The sequence below is a fragment of the Malurus melanocephalus genome, unplaced genomic scaffold, assembly GCF_030028575.1.
Source record: "Malurus melanocephalus ecotype Western Australia unplaced genomic scaffold, MMel_1.1 scaffold_1156, whole genome shotgun sequence".
Taxonomy (NCBI): domain Eukaryota; kingdom Metazoa; phylum Chordata; class Aves; order Passeriformes; family Maluridae; genus Malurus; species Malurus melanocephalus.
Genome location: NW_026624388.1, coordinates 15,049 through 28,298, shown reverse-complemented (window position 1 = coordinate 28,298; position 13,250 = coordinate 15,049). Strand labels below are relative to the sequence as shown.

The 13,250-nt window shown below is 39.8% G+C and overlaps 3 protein-coding genes across 3 annotated transcripts in view; 1 reads left to right on the top strand and 2 right to left on the bottom strand.

Annotated features, from left to right (window-relative positions):
• LOC130586417 (histone H3-like) overlaps positions 1–12 on the top strand; it is a 415-nt gene extending 403 nt beyond the window's left edge. Inside the window, exon 1 of the mRNA XM_057387205.1 lies at positions 1–12. This exon is cut by the window's left edge and continues 403 nt beyond it. Coding sequence (XP_057243188.1) covers positions 1–12 — 12 coding nt within the window.
• Positions 13–2,844: 2,832 nt separating this feature from the next.
• LOC130586418 (histone H3) lies at positions 2,845–3,717 on the bottom strand. Its single transcript, XM_057387206.1, has one exon. It carries the CDS (start codon positions 3,692–3,694, stop codon positions 3,284–3,286), a length of 411 nt encoding a protein of 136 aa, XP_057243189.1. The 5' UTR covers positions 3,695–3,717; the 3' UTR covers positions 2,845–3,283.
• Positions 3,718–4,509: 792 nt separating this feature from the next.
• Positions 4,510–5,356, bottom strand: LOC130586428 (histone H4). The gene has a single exon (XM_057387216.1). The coding sequence runs from the start codon at positions 5,341–5,343 to the stop codon at positions 5,032–5,034; it is 312 nt and encodes a 103-aa protein (XP_057243199.1). The 5' UTR covers positions 5,344–5,356; the 3' UTR covers positions 4,510–5,031.
• Positions 5,357–13,250: the final 7,894 nt, after the last annotated feature.

Genomic DNA, 13,250 nt, shown 5'->3' with positions numbered 1-13,250 from the left:
GAGCGTGCCTAAGTCTCCTGCCGCAGCCCGTTCCCGGCCAGGCAAGGAGACAGCCCACGTAGACCCAAAGGCTCTTTTAAGAGCCACTWCATGCACATCAAAAAGAGCTGTAGCACTGCTTTCGATGTCTCTTGAAATTCACCTGAGTTGMTTTATAAAATAGCAAGAAGTAACAGGTGCTTTATGAAAACCAGATGAAGGTAAAGTGACACAAATGGGAGAAATGTGAGTTCAATATATTAACAAGTATTGACCAGAAAGCATCAKATAGTATCAAGCTTTCAACCTTTTAGGGATCCTTTTTGGCTTGAATTCTTATATTGAGTCAAGATCAGTCTAACGAGAGTGAGATTTTACAAACTAGAAGTTTAAAATGAGACCTCAGATTCATAATTCAGTCATAAGTAGTTGTTTCTCCAGTTATTCTTAGGACCATCTCCATTTYTTCTCTCCATCTGTGAAAATTGAATCTGTTATCTGGTGGGCAACAATATTGAAGGCTGGAGACCACTCGAGGGCTGCTTTTGAGTGGCCATCTCTTGTCATTAGAGGCATCTGGGCTCTGTTTGCTTACTCAGGGATGCTGCGCTACACACCCAGTCTGTCAGAGGCAGCCCGTGGGTGGATGGAAAAGTGGAGACATATTGAGTGTACCAGAGGGATAAAGATTTGCTTGGGGTTCTGCATTTTTGTATCTCTTTTTTTCCTCATTTCTTTTTTCTTCACAAATAAAGCCCCCTGAGTGAATTTATTGATTTTTCATGTCTTAATTTTAGAACCGGGGTTGAATGGAAGGGGAATTGTATACTGTAGCATGACAAAGACTTCTTGTCTTGATTAGACAACACAATGTTATAAGAAGCTTTTAACTACCAGCCTTCACAGGGAGTGAATGAAACCTTTCAGGAGGCCATAAAAGTTCCATGTTCTCTTCAATGTCAGAGAAAAACGTAAAAAAACCCAATAATCTATATCTGCCTTCCTCCCTTCTGCTTCAGTTGTTGTAGAGTATATTTGGCTCTAATGAGGAAAACAAATAAATAAACAAGCCCAGTATTATTTCTAACAMGTACCACCATGTCAATACTATCCAGTCCTTTCTAGAAATTTTACTAGATAGCACTGAAACACGACCTGATAATGCAGACAAGATATTAACTGCTTACAAGTGACAATGAATCATTTCCTCATTTACTTTTGAGAGCAAATTCCAGTCTGGTATGAGTGAAGGCTCTTTACAGAGCCTGGGTGTGCGCTACAAACCGGCACCAGTGACCCTGCATATTTATTAACAATTGTAACACTTCTAAGGTTTTAGCCTTTTAACACTTGCTAACCTCCAAGTTGGGCCTAGTTGCAAAGTTTAAATAGGCAATAAATTGGTAACATGAAGCAACAAGTAGCATTACGGTGGAGCCTACCGAATTCCTAGAGAGTAAGCAGACATATAGTTGATTTTAATATCATAATAATATAATTCCTTTAAAATTGCACATTTAAGCACAGTGCCCAATACTCTTCCAATAGGAGCACTGCCACTGTATAAATTCTCACCCCTAACTCTGCAAGTGGTGATGCACAAATGGAAGAATAGAAGAGAATAGAACCATTTCAACTAAAAGATACTTACATTGATCATCTAATCCAACAGTGAAGCAGTTTCTATTATTTAATACAACATAAAATACTATTGGAACTGCAGAAAAACAAAGCCAGATTGTACTGAGACAGAGTGCCATGAGAAAGAGACAGAGATGGATGAATCTGAGAATTAAATTTTGWGAGTGGAAAAAGAGCATATGAAGGTGTGTATACAGGTATGCAACATATATATATGTGTATCTATACACTTTCAAACCTACACAACAATGCTATGAGTATTTCTTGTGTATACCTTGTTTACCTCCTGTGTATTTTTTCTGAAAGTCACCACATGAAACTTCTTACATTACTCCCCAGATGCTGTACTTAAATACTTGAATTTTAATTTCAGAGCAATGGCTGGTGACATTTGCAGAAGTGTATTGGATAGGCTGGAGTCCATTATTAAGCACAGAGGAAAAGATGCTTTCACAGCAAAGAAGCAAAATCAATAGGGATCTGAGTGTTTTATTTGTGAATTTATAAAAAACCTCCCATCTCTAAAATACTAAAAGTGGCAGTCTCTAAGACCTGACACAACCAAAAATTGAACTAAAGGGCAACTGTAATTTCCTGATTTCAAAATTTTATTCAATCAAATTATTCTGCTAAGTGTTCACCTTAGATCCCTCCATGCATTTTCCTCTACTCACTCAGTTTTCTTAACATCCAACACAAAACCCTTGTTTTAATTCTCAAAACTGTACAAGMCAATTTGCTACAGGCCTCCCATTGGCTAAATCTGGCAAGCCTTCACAGACACCTCCTCTTCCTCAGCTGATGTGATCCCAAACAAGTCACAAAACTTTCTGTGCCAGTGCTTTCCAAGTACTGGGAAAATAGAATAGGGKTGACTTGTCGATAACAACCACCAGATTCTCTTCGCCTTTTCCAAGTTCACAATGCTCATCTTCTCTAGCCTGTCTGCAAAGTTATAATGCAAAAACAAAAAACMAAAAAAAACCCRACACCCAAATTTATTTAATTTCTCAATTTCCATTTCTTTCCTCAAACTTGTAATCTTAGCACTTTTGGTTTGCTAGTGTGATAGAGGTAGGGCTGAGATACCCAGTTACAATTTCAAGAGTACATCAGAGTAAAAGAAATGACAGAGTATAATAGTTAGAAAAAAACTACTTGAAATTTGAAGCTTATATTCCAGAAGTAACTCAGGTTATATTTTCTACAAGCTTTTAAAATAAAACCCTGGATTACTCCATAAAAAAATATTGCAAACAGTGTTTTACAGGAAGTATCAAGTTCAGGGAGGGGGGTGTTGTGGGTGGAGGGAAAGAGAGGAAGAGAAAAGTAAGTGTGGTCTCTCCTGGTCCAGTATATTTCATTTGCCGCATCTGAACACTCATTTGTATTGTGCAGTTTATTCTGCACATAGTTGAATGGGCATTCCCAAGACCACACCAAAACAGGACCTGAAATTGCCTAGAATAATCAGTTTAAAGTGAATGCTTGAAATTATCGTGCTTACACTAGAATTATAATGACCTTGAARAATTTAAGAATTATTATCTTGTAATCAAAGTATAACAAAACCAGTGTATCAACTCTTTTGTGCAATGTAGTGGCTCTTAAAAGAGCCTTTAGGGTGCGGGAAAATTTCAGGAGTGGACGTRTGGCAGGAGGCTCAGGCGCGCTCTCCGCGGATACGGCGSGCCAGCTGGATGTCCTTGGGCATGATGGTGACGCGCTTGGCGTGGATGGCACACAGGTTGGTGTCCTCGAACAGCCCCACCAGGTAAGCCTCGCTGGCCTCCTGCAGCGCCATGACGGCCGAGCTCTGGAAGCGCAGGTCGGTCTTGAAGTCCTGCGCGATCTCGCGCACCAGCCGCTGGAAGGGCAGCTTGCGGATCAGCAGCTCCGTGGACTTCTGGTAGCGCCGGATCTCGCGCAGCGCCACCGTGCCGGGCCGGTAGCGATGCGGCTTCTTGACGCCGCCCGTGGCCGGCGCGCTCTTGCGGGCCGCCTTGGTGGCCAGCTGCTTGCGGGGCGCCTTGCCGCCCGTCGACTTACGCGCCGTCTGCTTCGTGCGCGCCATCGCTCAGAACAGACACAACGAACACTCGCAACCGAAGTGAAGAAATGCTRACCCGCGGYTGCGGCGGCGGCTTTTATAGACCGCTCGCTCACTCTGATTGGCTGTCAGGAATGCGCTGTTTCTATTGGCTACTTTCAAATTCGAAAAGCCGAGAAAGCGCGCGCGTTCACCAACGGCCGCCGGTTCTCAGTTGTACCCCCCACCCCGTCTCGCCCCTGACACTTTTGTTTTCGGGTTGTTCTACCTCCAAAATGACACGTTTGGGGAAAAGTATTCAAACAGTAAATGAGTAAATGCATGTTTTGCTGAGCTGAATGCATTGAAAATCCTTGTTTGTTTTTTTTTTTTAAGTTAATTTCTATTTTTTTTTCTCAATAGGAATCACATACGGTATTTTGAGGCTTGGATTTTTGTTACTATTATGTGTGTGTCATGAGGGTTCTTTAGAGGARGGGGTTGAGTTCCACTTAGTATAACTTTCATCTGGTAGGGTAAATGTTTGGGGTCAAAATAGATTGCAAATGGGTGTTTTCTAATGTAAGGAATAGCACTTCAAAATACTGAATGTTTCAGCATACAAAGTATTCTTAGGCTGTTCCTGAAATACAGCAAGGCACAAGGTGAATTTTCGATTTTTCTCACTGGATAGCTCTGCCATATTTTCCTATTCGGGTGAGTTGACATTTGAGCACGAGTAAAGATATGGAGAGCCGCTGATGCATCCAAACATATAAGAAAGAGTATTCCTAACCTTTAACACAGTGTATGTACAAAGAATAATGGATTATTTCCTACGCACAACACTCAGAGGACAAAGAGACCATTTATTAACAACACCCAAGTTTTATGAAAAAAATTCGGGAGCTACCAGCTGCGCTCTCACACACTATTACAATRGACATTAGCATTTAAATAAAAAAAGTTTATCTACCTCTGCTAACTGAATTAGGGGKAGCCCCACCCCCACAATGAGAAGCACGGAGGGGAAGGCATCTAAGSCCTCAGCAACAGGGTCACTTTAGGTTATTTTGTTGCTGATTTACCGTCCTCAGGTAACAATAGTCTAAAACTTGGAACATTTAAAAATCAGCAGCATTGTTTTATCATTTTGGCTAGGATGCATTTCAGCGTATTATCAGCACATCTACCAAGGGGCCAGCAACTTTCTACAGGTTTAAGTATCACTGGAAAACTGAAACACGATGTTGATAAATATGAATTGAAAACGTTACACTTAGAACAGCTTTAAAGCAACACAGCTCCTTTTGAGTTTAAGTGTGCGGCTCTTAAAAGAGCCTTTGAATTTCTCAGAGAGGCCTGAATGGAGCAGACATGCTTTAGCCGCCGAAGCCGTAGAGAGTACGACCCTGGCGCTTGAGAGCGTAGACCACGTCCATGGCCGTGACAGTCTTCCTCTTGGCGTGCTCGGTGTAGGTGACGGCGTCGCGAATCACATTCTCCAGGAACACCTTGAGCACACCGCGCGTCTCCTCGTAGATGAGCCCYGAGATGCGCTTGACGCCGCCGCGCCGAGCCAGGCGGCGGATGGCCGGCTTGGTGATGCCCTGGATGTTGTCGCGCAGCACCTTGCGGTGGCGCTTGGCGCCTCCTTTGCCGAGCCCCTTGCCGCCCTTGCCCCGACCAGACATGATGAAACAACAAGCACCCCTTTACTTGAACTGAGCGGCGACACAGCCGTCGCCGCGGATTTTATTCGGTGTGAGCCGACCTGGTTGAGGACTGCAGAGCAAAGGGGCGGGGTTCCCCGCCAGTTTTTCCTGCTTGCGTCAGCAGTGATGAAATGTCGTTTGCTGTCACCTATTAAGGCAATGTGAAGTCTGGAAAGTAAACCCAAGAATAAACCTCCACGAAAAAAAAATCCAACTACGTACCTGTCCATACAATGGCAAAGCTTTTTTCCCTTCTCTTTAGATAGGTATAAAACATTTGCATTTGTGTTTTATTTTTTTTTTTTTTGCATTGGCCTGGGTTGCTTTAAATAACTTCACTTTTACCTTATTTTTATCCTGTTGTTCATTAATACTTCTGATTCATTTGTGTTCAAAGTCCTATAAACTTTTGTTCCGAATTTTAAAAGAGTTGAGATCTCTTAACAGTTTCATGGAATTTCCCACAATATTTAATTATATTGCTTTCTTTATTTGATTTCCACCTCCAACTTTTTAAGTACTCCAATTTTACATGAGAAACATTTTGTCTGTAAATACTTATTAAGCAGAAAGTGGAACAGAATCTTTTTTTTTAATATTATTAGACTTCTATCAGTTTGTGACTTGAGCTAATTTTGCTCATTTTGAGTTACTGCACTGGGRCAAYTTTTGTGGTTTTAATTTTTTACAARAAGACCTTTGCTRTAACTSTACACTTAAATTTSTGCTACCTAATTAGTAAAAAAAAATCATYCTTCTATTTACTAGAGATTAGGCTTTTCAATCTTTATCACTCCCTTTTTTCTTGTTTTTTCATGTATTCAGATTGATACTCGAAAAAAAAAGATATTCTGAATGATCTTTTATGAAAGCCAGGAGCTATCTTTGTCTTTGAATGCTCCAAATATCATAGTATAAGAACATTCTGAGCTGGAATAACTGATAGACTAATAACTAATGAAGGTTATTTATTTTCTCATGTCCTTTTATGTATGAAATACAGGCATAAATTTCTATGTACTCTTTTAAAGTGCTCCATGTTAGAACATACAATAAGTAGCTTCTCTCTATTCTGTGCTTAAACTTGGAATAAGCATCTTCCCTCTGTCTATTGAATAATGACGGAATTACAATTTCATTCTATCACAAAAACAAAGAAGTGTTTTGCTTTCAATGGACATATTAAAAGTGTAAAAGAGGAGCTCATTATTCTGATGTCACAAATWTTTTTTCTAATGCTGTSTCCAGATRTTTTCATGGCAAATGAAATCTATGGCTTTTGTGGTGTGTTTTGTTTGTTTTGTTGGGTGGGTGGACTCTTTGGGATGAAGGCAATAAATTAAATTTTAAAATTATCTTCTCCCTATCTATTCTGCAGCACTTCAGAAAAGGTGTATATTATTGGAATGATCCTTGCTTTTCACCTCTTCCAAAATGAAGCAACCCCCATTGCACTCTTCTGAACAGTTACTATTGTTCATCCAGCAGTAGTATTCACAGCTTTCGCCAAGATTGTAGAAACTGCAACTTCCTGCTGCATTGGTGCAGAAGAATGCATGGACATAATGTGGAGTCTTCTTAGGTTTTGGACAGTCCTAGACACATCATCTTTCTCTTCCTGGGAGAATGAACATGTTAGYTGAACATGATTCTGAGTCTTAAAAAGTGTGTAATGCTGTCTCCAGTTCTTGTTTATAAGGGACAGGTCACAAAACAATAAACAAACTCAATCCTCTTCTGCTGTAACTAGCCTAAAGAAGGATTSTGGAGAAGGGGTTTGTTTATTTATTGGCTTGCTTGGGTTTTAGTTGGCTGATGGTTTTTTTTGGTTTTTTTTTTTTTTTAATTTTGGCATACTTCCTTTAGTAGTGGCACACTAGAAGCAGAACACCAAATTTCTATATCCCTGACTTCCTGCTTTCCAATCCATACTTAACACTGGCAGTCCTCAATCAACAGCACTTCCATTTCTGTTCATACAGAACATGTCTAGTCTAAGCAGATTCGCAACAAGATGTAATCACGACATTAAATTTTTCAAAATAAAGGCAAATTTAGGTTTCTAGTGTACCGAGAACACTTGCTGTCTATTCCCATAGTTTTTTTGCACTCATCTTTTGTTTTCCATTWGTAAGTTTTCAAATGCTGTGCTTGTATTCTGGTTTTGCATCCCTTAGCTAATGAAAGAGATGTTTTTTATTACCTGTCTAAAGTCTAGCACAATATAACAGATCCCTTGTAGGGTATTGTGTCTGTATCCATAACCTCAGGGCGAGTAATTAGAATAACCAATTATTCATTTAATCCTGACTTTAAAAAATAATTCATTATATGCTACTAGGACTCCAGGGTTTGAATTTAGATCAAAGATTAGGCAAAAAAAATATTGTCAGACATTATATTTGAAGACTACATATCAATAAAATTCTGGAAATATATTTGTATTTTCAAATGAACAGTTTTGAATTTTATATAAATATTGGATAGGTTTTCATATTCCTTTTTCCCCACCAACTGGCAGCTGGTCCTTCCTTCCCTTTTCAAAATATCCCCTTTCACTCTCAAAGGAAGAATGGAACTGCAATATGTCCTCTGTGGATGAGACAGGTTGTACAGATCCCTGCTTTGCACTGTTGTCATGTTCCTGTGATCTGCCACGCTGAAAACATAAGTCTCATCTGGGCCATCTGGAGGAAAGAAATAAATTCTTCCCTTGCACTGAAAACCTGGACACTTTTGATGGACTGGCAAATCCCCACAACAGAGGACAGCTCAGAGGAGAAGGGAAAAAACACAATGAGCCGAAGAGACAATGTGAAGAAAACTTCACTCATTTGAACACCAGGGAGACGGAAGGGTTACCATGGTTTTAGACAAGAGAGCTGTACCAGTGAATCATCAGTTTSCCTCAGATGATCAACAAACACGAATGTCTTTCTGTGCAAGACCAGATGAAAAKGACGGGTAGGGAGGATGGACCTGCGACTTCAGCCCAATATAACTTGTAAAACCTGGACAACAAATAGAAAAGTTTGAAGACAGTAATGGGCTTGAGATGATTTCAACCAATGTAATCCTTCACAAGGAGTGGGGAATCCAGCATCGATTTTGACCATTTAAAGAGCAGAAATGAGAATTAGGTTTCTACTGTGATTCATATGTATATTGCAAATGCTTTATTATGTTTGGTGCAATTTTAGTGCAGTATCCTTCTGCTAATTAAAAATACAATGCAACATTGAATGTGCTCAATAAGGAAATTTTGAATTTAACTTTAAACTCTCCTCATGTAATAGCTGAAATAACCTAGATGGAGAGTATTCAACCCCTCCAGCATGGAGATGYGATCAGCTGGGACTTGCCTCTACACAAGGCTGTAAACTGGACAAGATCTGACTTCTTTGGCAGTCCTTAAGATACTAATGTACTCCAGTGATCTTTGTTCTTTGTATCCCAGTGCCCACATACCCCACCTTCAGTTCAGCACATAAGCCGTGCTAGAAAGCCATGCCTGCTAAAATAGAGCAGCCCATATCATTTTGGTAAGAGAATTTTAAGCACAGAAAGCTTTTTTTTTTTTTTTTGAGAGTGAGGCAGAAAAGTCAGTATTTGCATACATGGATTTACCATTTGGAAGAAATCTTCTGGTGGTAGCAGAAATGTTTTATGCAGTCTAAGCAAAAGTAGCAAACATGAATTTAGTTTAATGACTAGCACACTGAAAACTAATTTAATGCCTTCCCCACCTTTCCCTGCCAATTCAGTCAGTCAGAGGTGGAGAGACCCATTCTCATCTTTTTATTTAACCACTCCAGCTGGTCAGAGATAAAAGAGGTTGGGCTGTAGCCCTRGTTTGGACTGTTCCCAACTTCCTTCTGTCAAATTCAGAAACTACACAGGGACTCATAAATCAAGAAAAGACCTCTCTCATGGCCCAGCAGCTTGGATTGACCTTTGAGGATGCAGTTTGCCATTCACAGAGCGTGACTTACAGATCTGATGAACCATAGAGAGACAAAACCTGCCAAAAATTGTGTCGTGGGCATGTTGTCTGAGTCACTGCTGTGAAGAAGGATTGTATGGACCTCACCCCCACCACTCCATGCACAAGCTGCAGTCTTGCAGGCTCACTGAGCAGCTGGTATAGCTGAATAAGTCCATGAAAAAAGGCTGGAGAAACTTCTAGATCAGGGTTGGAGTGTTGGGAAGTTCAATGAAATATCCAGTTCTTAATATGAAGCTTTACCAGGATATGGGAGGGAAGGGACAGCATAAGTGGGGGCAAGAGCAACCACATTGAGCAAATTCCAGCCACAGCCACAGCATTCCTGGGCTTCTGTCAGGAGGAGACCAAAGATKCTCCCTAACAAATGCTCCAGGGTGACCTGTGGAGCTCTGAGCTCTGTAGCACACCATGGAATCCTGCTCCTGCATTCAGGGAGACAGACARCAAACAGCAAACCAGCTGCTCAACAACCCAGCTGACACGGGTGCTCAGGAGCTTTGCTTCTCTCAAATCCTTACAATTCTTTCTCAACTGGAATTTGAGGCAGCACAGGTCTCATGATGYACTGCCCCTTGATTAAGCTAGAAAGATGAATCCAGAAAGCATTGTAAGCACCATACTTTTTGCACAGCTGATACTGAGCAGCTCCTCTCATTGCCTGGGCTCATGCASAGGTGGTCTGGGCAGTAAGTTTTTCAGCTGTACTCTGCCAAGCCATAAAGAGCTGTAGGTACTTAAAGGAAGCTGAAGTGCTGCCTTGTCCAAATGGTCACTCTGGGGCATAGTTTTCCAAGCAGCAAAATTAATGAAGCTATCACCTCTGTAGGAATATTTTCTTGGATTATATGTTTCTGGAGGAAGCCAGCTCTGCAAAATGGTGATGTGCCTTGTGTTAGTGTCTCCAGACWCTACTGCTGAGCTTTGTTTTTGTTGCAGTAATAGTTAGTTGGAAAACCAAAAGAGTCCAGTTRGAAACCCCAGCCACTTACAGGGGTTAATTTATGGTTATGCTCTGGACAGGGGTACAGCAGTTAAGAAAGTCACCACAATGTCCAGGTCCTGTCCAGGTCAGAGCAGCCATTACCTAGACCATGCTGATGCAGTGTATTCATGTGCAGAACTTGTCACTTGCCTTTGACAAACTGTACAAGATTTCTCTTGGCCCATACCTCAAGTTTATTAAAGTCCCTTTTATCTTAAAGTATTATTTTTGACTCTGCCTACCCTTCCTCACTTGCTGTTATCCACKCCAGCTAAGTGTACATTCTCTCTTATCACCCAGGTTGTTTCAGATAACACAAAATTATACCAGGCCTGGAGCATTATTCTGATTACTGGTTGTCTGCACATACTAAGTTGTTAACTATTGCTCTTTGGCCCTGTGCTACAGAGARTTTTCAAATATCTAAGAGCCTGTTGATCCTGCCAGTAATCCCTCCRATCCCAAATGAGAACACTATAGGAAATTGTTTGAAAAATAACATTAAATGCCAGGTATATTGCATACAGCACTCCTCCTTTGTCCACACAATCTTTAATCAACAGTTCTATGMTAATTACTTATACCTAGACACGAGCAAGTTTTTTTTGCATTTCATCCACTGTCAAGTCAACAGAATTCATTTAATTCAAGTTACTCAGTCTTTGTTTCTTGAAGACATTGCTGTCATTCCATATGACATTTTCTACTCTGTACTAGAAGTTATGTCCTTATTGCTAACTTGCTGCAAAGAACATTGGTTTCTGTATTTTCTACAATGTATAATAAGAAAAAATATCTTCCTTCCTCATCATATTTTAAGTGTTTCAGAAGAAACTTCAGGTTTTCAGCATTCTCCTTCAGTCAGGGTACTTCAATAACATGCCTTTTCTTTAGACAAGAATTTCCAGACCTCTGATGGTCACTGTTTCTTACTTTTGTGTATTGACTTATTKTTCACATCTCATTATCTGAAATTTGGAACTAAAAACTCGGCCTGAAACTCCAAATAGGAGGATATAATTCCTGACTACAGAGGAAGATCTTCACCTGTCTTATAGAAACAGTCACTGTGTTCCTTTTCTACTAGCATATTTCTTCTGATTCCATATCAATATATAACTATAATCTGAAGTCCAGATCTACTCAGGTGCTTGCCAGCTCCTGACAACAGTAGCAGTTTTGAAATATTTCTTAATATTTGCAAAACTAATATAGTTTATTCCAGATGAARAGTCTAACATGTATTTGAAGATAGTGTCTCTCAACTGGAATTTTTTAATTATAAAATCTCTTCAATCTATTTTTCCTAGTAAGTACTCACAGTGATTATATACAAGCTCTGTAAATTTTTATTCAGATCATAAAAAAATTACACCAGGCCTAGGTCTGATCCCTGCAGAACTCTGTTTGAGATTGCATTTTAATTTCATAGTTTACAAATATAAACATTTAGATATAAATTACTACCCTGGAATGGTTGGTATTTCCTGGTAGATCAAATTTTCCTGATTATTTCTTTCATTTCTAATACTTTTCTAAAATTAAAAAAAAAAACAAAACTGAGAAAAAATCTGTAGTGCATTAACAAGTTCTAGAGAAACACTGCACCCTGTACCATGACTCTTTCTAAAGTAAATTTTTGGAAAAGCCTATTAAACTTGGTTTTCRTTTCTTCCCTTATGTCTGTTTTGAGTACAGTAAATTCTTATYTTTATTAATATCTTCCTTGAATTTSTTTGGCCTCCTAATTAGTTCAATTYRACATCAATGAGTTAYTCCTTCCCCAGTGTGTACTGAGTCTATAAACTGGAGAAATGCATTCATCTGTAACCCCAAATACCTGATTTTGTACTTCTTGGCCATATTCTTCAGATACCTAAAGAGTAAGAGAGGCTACATAGGCTGGGTGCATAGCTGGGTGTGCAGAACACTGTCCCAGGAAATCTTTGAGTGTATTTCCCTCCATTCCGAATGAAGGGCTGAAATTACTTTTGATAGCTTAGGAAATGGCATCYAATAACTTGTTCATCCTGGGTCTCACTGAAGGGCTGGGACAGAGCTTTTTGATATCAGTGGTATAGTTTCAATTTACATTTCTGACTGAATCAGTATTTACAACCTGCATCACCAAAAAAAGTATTTGACTGTGCTGTGCACTGAGAGAATAGGCAGCGCATCACATAGTTTCACATAGTACATTTCAGTTCTTTTCAGGTACTGTGTAAAAGTTACAGGCAGGGTTATATTTCCACAATTTTGCATGTGGATCTGTATATTTGATTGTCTTTCTGCACTTACCTTCTTCCCCTTTTTCTTTAAATGAAATCAATACAAAATTGGTCGGCAGAATAAAGTAACTSATACCGGAGATTCCTGAGTGTAGTGACACTTCTAGTAATAATGAGAATTCTCAGTCCTAGGGATGGGAGGAGAGAAGTAAAATGTGGTCAGAAGAGGACCTCTGACCCAAAGGCTTTCAGAATCTAGGAGGAGTTCTTTTATTCTTTAGGCTCTCATTATATGGGGAAAAAAAGGAGGTTTGGTGGGTGACTCATTAAAATGCACAACCCTGTTTTGCTGCTTAGCAAATATTTAGCAGTTATAGCAGAAGAGTCACCTCTTTGATCAGTCACCTTTTGATCACTCCAGAGTGTAGGAATTTAAGTTTTGCTGAGACTCTAACTAGCCTTAACAGAGCCTTCAGTCAAATACAGCATGAGCACAGAGCCAAATCAGGGTTGCTCAAACTTATCTTGATAATCCTCGAAACTAAGGACTGTGTGAGAGGTTACAAYTGTTTTTTTGAGCTGTCTGTATTGAACTATCAAAATTTTGAAAGCCACAGGAGTGTCATTGAGGGTTAACCTCTACATAGGCCTCACAAATTAACCCAGACAC